The 9,584-nt window shown below is 47.2% G+C and overlaps 1 protein-coding gene across 1 annotated transcript in view; it reads right to left on the bottom strand.

Moving 5' to 3' along the window:
- Positions 1–5,345: 5,345 nt before the first annotated feature.
- MAP2K4 (mitogen-activated protein kinase kinase 4) overlaps positions 5,346–9,584 on the bottom strand; it is a 139,978-nt gene continuing 135,739 nt past the window's right edge. Inside the window, exon 11 of the mRNA XM_043583150.1 lies at positions 5,346–8,053. Within this exon, the coding sequence (XP_043439085.1) occupies positions 7,940–8,053 (114 nt within the window). The 3' untranslated portion in view covers positions 5,346–7,939. The remainder of the gene's footprint in view (positions 8,054–9,584) is intronic.

Genomic DNA, 9,584 nt, shown 5'->3' with positions numbered 1-9,584 from the left:
TTAAAAAAAAAAAATCTTCTCACAAAGAAAACATCAAGCCAAGACAGGTTTACCGGCAAAGTTCTGAAAAGCTTTCAAGGAATAAAAATTGGGGCGATCTCTTCCAGGCAAGAGAAAAGAAACTCCAATTCATTCTACAAGGCAAATGTAACCTGATATAAAAAAAAAGAAAGAAAAAATAAGTCTTACGAGAAAGGAAAATTATAGGATCATATCACTCAGGATTATGGATCTGAGAATCTTAAACACCACCAAGCTGTGTTTATCCTAGTAACTAATGAATGGTTTACAGGATGGCTGAATATTAGGGAAACGTAAGCACAATCCCCACGTGAAAAGATTAATTAGGAGGATTGCTAAGCGTGTCTACTGTAACATCCTCTCAGAGACAGAAGCCATGGGTACTTTCTTAGTGATAGTACCTGCCTGCTTCTGTCTACAGTGCCTAAACTGTGGATACTCACCATTGACCGTGCGTGATACTCACCATTGACTGAGTCTATATTGGCTTCTCTGTTTTTAGCAGAAATATGCCACAGATACATAAATCCAATTTTTCGCGTGGCTCTGGGAAAACATCATCGAGGCTCGAGAGAATGAAACGCTACGTTCCACAAGTGTGAAAAAACTGGGATTGAAAGGCTTTTTTAACAGAAGAGTCCAGACGCTGTAGAACAGGTATGAGGACTCTTCTCACTGGGCCATAAGGATGACTAGACTGACTTCAGATAACTCACAACCAAGGAAGGAAAGAGATAACCATAACTGAACATGATTAATGCTACACAGAGATATCACGAGAGAGAGAGAGAGAGAGGGAGAGAAGTGAAGCTCAGAGGACAGAATTGGGAAGGCTTCCGAGAGGGTGTATGATTGAATTCAGGCCTTTAATTCAGAGTAGGTAGGTGCTTTCAAAAGCAGGGAAAAAAAAAGAGTTCTGGACAGAAGGAACCAGCTTAGACAACAAGAAGGTACTGAAAAGCACAGGAGGTTTGGTGAACCATGAAAGTTTGTGAATGGCACAACTGATCTCTAAGGCAATCTGTCACCCAAGCCAGAAAATAACATTCATCCAGGCCCCCTTCCCTACCTCCTTCTTTACCGCACACATCTGATGAGGAGCCCATGGAGCTAATTCCACCCCCCACATTATCTCTTAAATCCTCTCCACCTCCAATTCCACTATTTTACCTTCCCCAACTTTTGCCTAGAATATTGTTTCTTAATCGGCCTTCAAACCTCCCCATTTCCAGCCTACGTAGTCACTGAAATGATTTTCCAAAAGCACAGTCTGAGAGACGGAGACAGAATCCGAAGCAGGCTCCGAGCTCTGAGCTGTCAGCACAGAGCCTGACGTGGGGCTCGAACTCGTGAACCGCGAGATCATGACCTTGCCTAAAATCCCCTATGGTTCTCCAGCATGTAAGAGAAAAAGTTCATCCTTGGCATGTGCAATTTCATGTACGATTATGACCCTGCCCATCTTTTCACACTCGTGCCCTACTCCTGACCTTTCCAGACTCCTCACTGGCTCTGAGATAGTGGGCAGATTACTAGCCACAGTGAGTCCGTTTCTTAATCTTTAACACGGAGATAATAGTTTCTACCCACGTGTTGAGGATTAAATAAAGCTATACATGGAAACACACATAAGCCGGCCTTCATCCTGCATATCCCCAGGACTTATTAAAGAATTTTAAACAGAAGAATGACACAATTCAATCAGCACTTTACAAAGGCTGGGGCACCTGGGGGGCCTAGTCAGTTAAGCGTCCGACTTCGGCTCAGGTCATGACCTCGCAGTTCGTGAGTTCGAGCCATGTGTCGTGATCTGTGCTGACAGCTCAGAGCCCGGAGCCAGCTTCAGATTCTGTGTCTCCCTCTCTCTGACCCTTCCCTGTTCATGCTTTGTCTCTCCTTGTCTCAAAAATAAATTTAAAAAAAGTTAAAAAAAATTTTTTTTTAAATAAATAAACAGGGGCGCCTGGGTGGCGCAGTCGGTTAAGCGTCCGACATCAGCCAGGTCACGATCTCGCTGTCCGTGAGTTCCAGCCCCGCGTCAGGCTCTGGGCTGATGGCTCAGAGCCTGGAGCCTGTTTCCGATTCTGTGTCTGCCTCTCTCTCTGCCCCTCCCCCGTTCATGCTCTGTCTCTCTCTGTCCCAAAAATAAATAAAAAATGTTGAAAAAAAATTTAAAAAAATAAATAAATAAAAAATAAATAAACATCAAAAAAATTAAAAAATATGGGCGCCTGCGTGCCTCAGTCGATTAGGTGACCAACTCTTGGTTTCTGCTCAAGTCATGATCTCGTGGGTCGTGAGTTCAAGCCCAGCATCAGACTCTGCACTGCCAGAGCCTCTCTCTCTCTCTCTCTCTGCCCCTCCCCGGCTCTCGCTCTCTCTCAAATATAAATAAACATTTAAAAAAGGAAAGGAAAAAAAAAGAGAGGTGAAGGGCAGTCAAGGGGATAGATTGAAGGGGAACAAGCCCAGAGGTGAGGAAGACCGACTAGGAGGCAGAAACCCACAGTGAGAAATGAATGTGTCACATTGTCAATCAGAGTAGAGAGAAACAAAAGAAACTGGAGAAAATTATGGGATCCAACCAAAAGCACCTGGCTCCTACCCAGAAGAAGAAGGTGAAGAGAAAGAGGTCCCCGGAAGGCAAGTCTCACAGAAAGGCCTTGACATATTCAGGAACAGAAGCTGATTCTAGCCAGTGCTTATGCTTTCTCTGCCCTCGGTTGAAACAACCCTCCACGCTTTGGAATTGGGTTGACCTTATAGAAACGGGCAGATGTGTTGGGACCCAGTCTTGCAAACAAAGAAATGAAGCTGCGAAATACCACCTGGGATCAAAAGCGAGCAGGAAGCGTGATGCTTCTAACCACACGCTGAAGGCATTTTTTCCAAAGAAATAAAAAATGTTCTCATCCACGGCTCCACAGACTGGACTCAATGTAGAGTTCGTAAGATAGGAAGGAATCATGTGCATGTAACAAATCTTGGCTTAAAACATTTTTTTAGCCATCTTATACACACACCTTATTTGTTATGTTGTTGAATAGGAAACACATGGTTTCTCCAGAAGACTCTCAACAAAGCATCAAGAGACAGAGATGGTCTGCCTCTGCCCAGGCACTGCCTTACAAAAGCTACCAAGTTCTTGAAGACTGGTACCCGGCGTGTGGGACTATCTACCTCACAGACTTGCATTCGCATTGAATCTGTGCAGAAAAGCTAGGAAAAACCAGAAGTCCTGTTTTTCAGTGCTTCAGCAAATCAAAGGCTGATAGAAATCTGATTCCTGATACATTATCCTTACTCAGTTGTGACTTCACACTATGCTCTACAGATTGATAATTTCAGATGGCAGAGTCACATTTTACATCGAAGAAGTAGAATACACTTTGGCAGATCCTCAGGAAAAGAACAAAACGAAAATAAAAACGCTAACGCAGACGTGGCGTTACCTTGTAATGATTTCAAGGTTTGAGACGAGAATTCTTGGATATTCGTTTATCGGAAAGATTTCCTGGATACTCGTTTATCTGAAAGAAATACATCAATTTAGTCCGTAGCAAATTCCCAGAAGGTACATGGAGGCTGGTGGTTCGGACTAACGGTATTCCTTACGCGCGCGGTCTCACACCAGCTTTCCATCACACGCGCGTGTCTTAAGAGTGCACCCTAAGAAGTGAGTCGCTCGTGCTATTGGATTTTCCCTCAGCCGACTTCATGAGGTATTTTAAGGAGTTGACAAGTTCAAGACCAACAGTTCTTAGGTTCTCCATCCCTCACACCCCGAGTAATAGGTACAGATGCCATGCATGTGACTGGTGCATCCAGCCCTGGTCGAGAGCTGGAGACAGAAGTCACCTCTGGACCTCCGAGACAAGGCGGCCAGTGTTCCAGGACGCTTCCAAGCCCCTCTGGGTCCCGTTTCTATCCTCCCGCAGCTAAGACACATGGAGGGAACCAGTATGCGAAAAGGCACTTTAATACTAACTAAAAGCCATCACAATTTCCTCTCCTGCCAAATCCCCATTACCAGCGACTGCCGCACGATGTCATCATGCTGATGGGGATATGAAGGCCTCTGTCCTGAATCCCGGGGGTGCTACACCTGACGCTGCCTTTGTATTGGCCACTAAGCCCCACTGAGCACCCCGCTCCGGAACCTCTGAGGTCAACTCATCCCCAAGACCAAGAAGCTGGCCTTGGTCAGGTTTATGAACAGAGTTACCCCAGCTGGAGTTCCCTCTCCCTCTCAACTCCGGCCTGCTTCTTGGGTGACAGTTTTTTGTTTTCCTAATCAATGTAGCATTTCCTACAGTACATGTCACAGACGTGGATTTGAATCTCAGCTCCCCTCCCTGCTGCTACCGGAGCCACAAGTTTGCTTCTCTCAGCCTTGTTTTTGCTTTCGTTTTCCTCTCTTCTATCTGAGACGAGACACTACAAACTGACTTTGGAAGGTTACAGTCAGGATCAAAGGAGATGAACGCATACAGGAGAGGCAGGTTGCTCACAGTCTATTTCCCATGACATTGTCTTGCACGGCTAGGGTCTGGAAGCTCCGCGGGGTCTCCTATCCCCTGGCAGCAAAGGCGTAGCTGGGGAGGCTGGCTATCTACGGCCATTCCCTGGAGAACGTTTGATACTCACCTACCACGGCTGGTTCCAGAACGATACCTCCTGCATCTCAGATCAGGTTAGGAAACAGGCACGGGGGAAGAGTGAGGTGCTGAATCTGCATATGATCAATGAGTCAGGATGTGGCCAAGAGCCGAGAGGTGCTAATGCAACAGACACGTTCAGCGCTGGAGCTTTGAAGTTCTTCCCTCCCCCACTTTCCAGGCTCCCACGGCTTTCTGCTCGGCAACGTCTATCCTCCCGCCCATAAACCTCTCAGGTCTGACCTCCACAGGCCTTTGGCCCACAAACCTCCTCCCCGCCCTTCTCTCTAAAGTAGCGGTGACCGCAATCTGAGCTGGTGTCCAGTTCTCACCCAGCAGCGACGGCACCAGTGTGAGGCAGGCCGGGTTCTTACGAGCTGTGTACCTCCACCGTGACACAGGTTGAAGAACGGTAGCCTTTTCCTTTAGCATCGAGAAAGCCAGGGCAGGTGAGGGCAACCAACAGAGGAGCAAACTGGAAAAAGAAGACTGCATCACACCCACTCAACAGGTGCTTCACGAATACCTCTGTGGTTTCAAGAAGAGTGAGCAGAGAGAGAGAGAGAGAGAGAGAGAGAGAGAGAGAGCAACCACAAGAAGGGAGGAGGGGGGAAAAAAAAAAAAGGAGCCGTAAACACTTCCAGAAGAAGGGAGTTTGTCCCAATGTGAAATGCACAGATAATTTAATGGAATTTACTTGATTTTTCCCCTCTCAGGGTCTGACTTCAGAAAGTCAAATTACAAAGTCATCATCACAGCCTAGATTTATTACAACTGACCTGCAGGCAAAGGGTACAACTATTACATAAACACTTCGATTCCATGTATATGTCTTAAATAGAGGAGGAATTCAAACAAGAATACAGGATAAAATATTCCAAAGCTCCAAGAAGCAATTATGTTACTGAGCTCCATTTTTACAGACAAATAAGGCAATATCCCTGCACATTAGCTTTTTGATAATTTTTATACATTTTTTTTTTCTATGGTACAAGAGAAAAATAACCAGAGCTCACAATGTACAGTCCTTACACTATTTTCACAGTTTGTGAACACTATACACCCTTTTGTTTTAATAAAGATACATTGTAATAAACTCCTTGCCCTTAAGTTTATAGTTTATAATAATCTATGATTAATACACTAAAATTGCCTTTTTATGTGGTTGTCCACACAACAGAACGGTCAGATTAGCTCCTGGACAGTCAGAATTGCTTTGATCTCCATGTGTCTAATGGCAAAGTGACCCTACGCTGAGCCAGACGGGAAGTTGACAGCAGAGAAACAGATTCCTCTTGAGTCGCCGGGGGCAACGGAGGATGATGGCTTGGTGCGGTCGAAGGAAGACGTGCGACGACGCCTCCGTTCAGAACACTGGGGAGTCTAAGGTTTGGGGAGCCAGGGAGGGGGGAGAAAAACAAGGAGACTGGGCAGGCGGACCAAAGTGAGAAATCATTTCTGAATTCTGAAAATGGACAGGGACGTAACCTTAAACAGCACCGTCTCCCCTCTATCGTCCTATACCGTTTGCGACGGCCACCCTGGGAGGAGACACGTCGACACCTGCCACCGCCTGGTTCCTGGACGGCACTGTGTGCCTCTCGGCCCACGGCCGTTTCCTACCCAGTGTGCCTGAGCCACTCCCAAGGGCTGCTTAACTGTTACACGGAACCCAACGCTCGGTGCCGGGGAGGCCTGAGCGAAACCTAGGGAAGACCCGGCTAAGGGGTAAGTGAGGCAGCATAGCAAAAGAGAGCAGATTCTAGGGGTGGTTTTGGGCTTTGGGGTTTTGTGGGTTTTTGGTTGTTGTTGTTGTTGTCTTTTTTTTTTTTTTTTTTTTTTTGTAGAATTCCAATTCCAAGAAACGACAGTGACCTGTGCCGGAGACTCTCACGGGTGACGAGCTTCTCTAAAGACTGCCATTTCAGACCCTCATCTGGTCAAATGTGTCTCTAGAAGATGCTTCCTCGTCACCTACCACATCAGTGGGGCCCCACGCTCCTCAGCCTTTTACACGTTAGAGTGCAGGAGGGATTTGGGGCTATATATCCCGGATGATTAAAAATGGTTTTCATATGGAGGGGTGGGGGGTAAAAGGCAAAATATTGGACTGAGCAAAAGTCAGTTAGCGGCAACAGACCACATGGGCAGGGGGAGGGATCCAGAAACCGAAGATGTGGGCCAGTGCGGGCAGACGACTGAGGTTTGGTCTCGTGCTGCCTATAAGCAATCTCTACGTCATCAGTCAAGGCACATCGCTTCTATAGCTACTTCTCCCTGTGAGTGAGTTATGATGGCTAAAGTATCAGGCTTGGGACCCAGGGGAAATACAGGGTGCTGTAAGTTGTTCCAGTTCGGATGCTAGAATTGGAAACACCCGTAAACTTGGCCCTCAGCACATTTTTCTTCTTTCAGTCCTGGTGGTTTGTGGCAGACGGAACATCAAGTTGGCAGGACACCGAACTTTGAGAAAGAAAATTCTTAGGGGCAGCACCTTCTGTGACAAGTGGCAGACTCCTGAGTCTTCCCGATGAAGAGAAGGACTAGTCAAGGAGAAAAGAACACGTTCTGTCCTGTCTCCGTATTTCAGGGTTCACCTCTTTGAACGCAACACGGTTTTTGGTAAAGAGAAACTCGTTCTAATTTAACGTGATATTTCAAACAGGAAATTTGGCTGAGCACATCGATCCCCGAACATCGACCGTGACGGTGAAGCAACAGAGTATCAAATCAGTAAATCTATTGCACTTGGTGAAGAGAGAAAATTAAAATTCCTCCTTTGTCTCCCAGCTCCAGAAGGCAATGCGTCTCGTTGGCTGTGCAAACCCTTCTCGCTCAAGCCCGAGTCTCTGTGTTCAGACGTCGTACATCCATCACCGTGCGCTCCCAGTTTCTGGAAGTCTGACAAAACACCATTCCAGTGGCTGCGTCTCCAGGTTTTGAGTCTAGAAATGAAGTTAAGATGTGATCTGATCACAGTCAATAAATTGATCGTACGGACTTCCACATGTCACGGACACGTCCGTCACAAAAGAGCGGGGTGAGGTCTCTCTGACCAGCACGAGCACTGTGTGATCGATCGGGTATCACGGGGATGCATGTCTAGGTGACAGGAGCATACACACAAGATGGAAACGAACACCAATCTCACTGCACGTGGTGTCTGGGCAAGCAATAAAAACACTGCGATGCGGGATGAAAATTCTTTACGTCTTGCCTCCTCTCAGCCCTTTCTCCTAGAGTCTGACGCAGCGGCGAGATCAGTCGACGTACATGGGGGAGCTGGGAGTGGCTGGCATTTGATCCAGGATTTTACAAACGTAGCATGCGACCTCTACGGTACGTTCTTCATACATCAAAATAAAGGGATGTTTCTGCAAGAAAAAAGAAGAGATGATCAAAGTGCGTAGGGGAGCCCACACTGAGCTTTTCCCAATTTCGATACGGCACGGGACGGAAGGCTCCCACCCCATAATGGCTGTGAAATATGGTCACGCTCGTTCCGAGAGACCGGTTAGTTCCGAGAGACCGGTGTGGGCAAGCCCGATCTGGAAGAGCCATCCTGGCAGTGAGGTCAGGAGGCTTCTCTGCACACCGGGGAGGATTTGCTAGGCAGACAGCAGGAGAGCTGCTCCTCGGCCCCAGACACAGCTGGAGGCCCTGCGACCATCTGAGAGCCAAGAAGAGCCACATGAGTATGGGTTGCCGTTCCCCGTGAGACACAGGCATAAGCTTCAACCTCCCATATCCCCCATGTGCAGAAGGATCTTAGAGAAGAGGCTGTTTCAGTGCTCCAGACCCTGCTCTGAAAGAGGTTCGACAGAATCCCATCCTGTGAACTTCTGCCCCCGTCCGCCCCCTCCGAAGCCACCAGCCCCGTATCTGCGTCACAAGCCCACCCTTCCACACGCCATCTCTACCAGTGTTTCTCTTTCATGGCTTCTCTAAGTACGTGGGCTGGATATCTTCGGAGTCCCTGCTGGCACAGACCGGAAGTTTGACCTAACACCCTGGACAGCTAGGCAAGGGCGTCTTTGCCTCAACTATCACCACATTATTGATTAGGTCCCAGCATTTTGTTCACTGCCAGGACCGGAGCCATTCCAGCGCTGCTTAAAACAACCAAGTCCCAGGGAGGGGCGAGCTTTTGAAGAAATGGGAATTTGCTGTATGATGTAAATTTGCATTGAGAGAGTTTAATACAGAATAATTTTGAATAATTTTGTAGGGGTAGCTTGGTGGCTCGGTCGGTTAAGCGTCCGACTTCGGCTCAGGTCACGATCTCGCAGTTCGTGAGTTCGAGCCCCGCGTTGGGCTGTGTGCTGACAGCCGAGTCTGGAGCCTGCTTCGGATTCTGTGTCTCCCTCTCTCTGCCCCTCCCCTGCTCACGCTCTGTCTCTGTCTCAAAAATAAATAAAACATTAAAAAAAATTTTTTTAATTACTTAAAAAAAAAAAAATAACTTTGTTACACACACACAGGCCAGGCAGTGGACGGTGGCTCCTGAAATGAATGTTAAAATTCTGGGGGGTAATTTTTATGACATGTCAAGGCCAAATTTTTCCATGAGAATCTAGCCAAAAATTAGGAGGAAAATGTAAGTTCAAATTTTCTCTTTCCAAATACTGGTTTCAAACATTATTAAAAAAAAAAAAAAAACACTCAATGGTGGGGTGGGGGGTGGCGGTGGGGGTACCTGGGTAGTGGAATTGGTTAAGCATCTGACTCCTGATTTTGGCTCAGGTCATGATCTGGTGTTTGTGAGTTTGAGCCCGGCGTCAGGCTCCACGCTGACAATGGGGAGCCTGCTTAGGATTCTCTCTCTCTCTCTCTCTCTCTCTCTCTCTCTCTCTCCTTCTCTCTCCCTCTCTGCCCCTCCCCTGCTTATACTCTCTCTCAAAAATA

Source organism: Prionailurus bengalensis, chromosome E1 (genome assembly GCF_016509475.1).
Source record: "Prionailurus bengalensis isolate Pbe53 chromosome E1, Fcat_Pben_1.1_paternal_pri, whole genome shotgun sequence".
Taxonomy (NCBI): domain Eukaryota; kingdom Metazoa; phylum Chordata; class Mammalia; order Carnivora; family Felidae; genus Prionailurus; species Prionailurus bengalensis.
The sequence above is the reverse complement of the archived record's forward strand: the minus strand, read 5'-3'. Positions and strand labels throughout refer to the sequence as shown.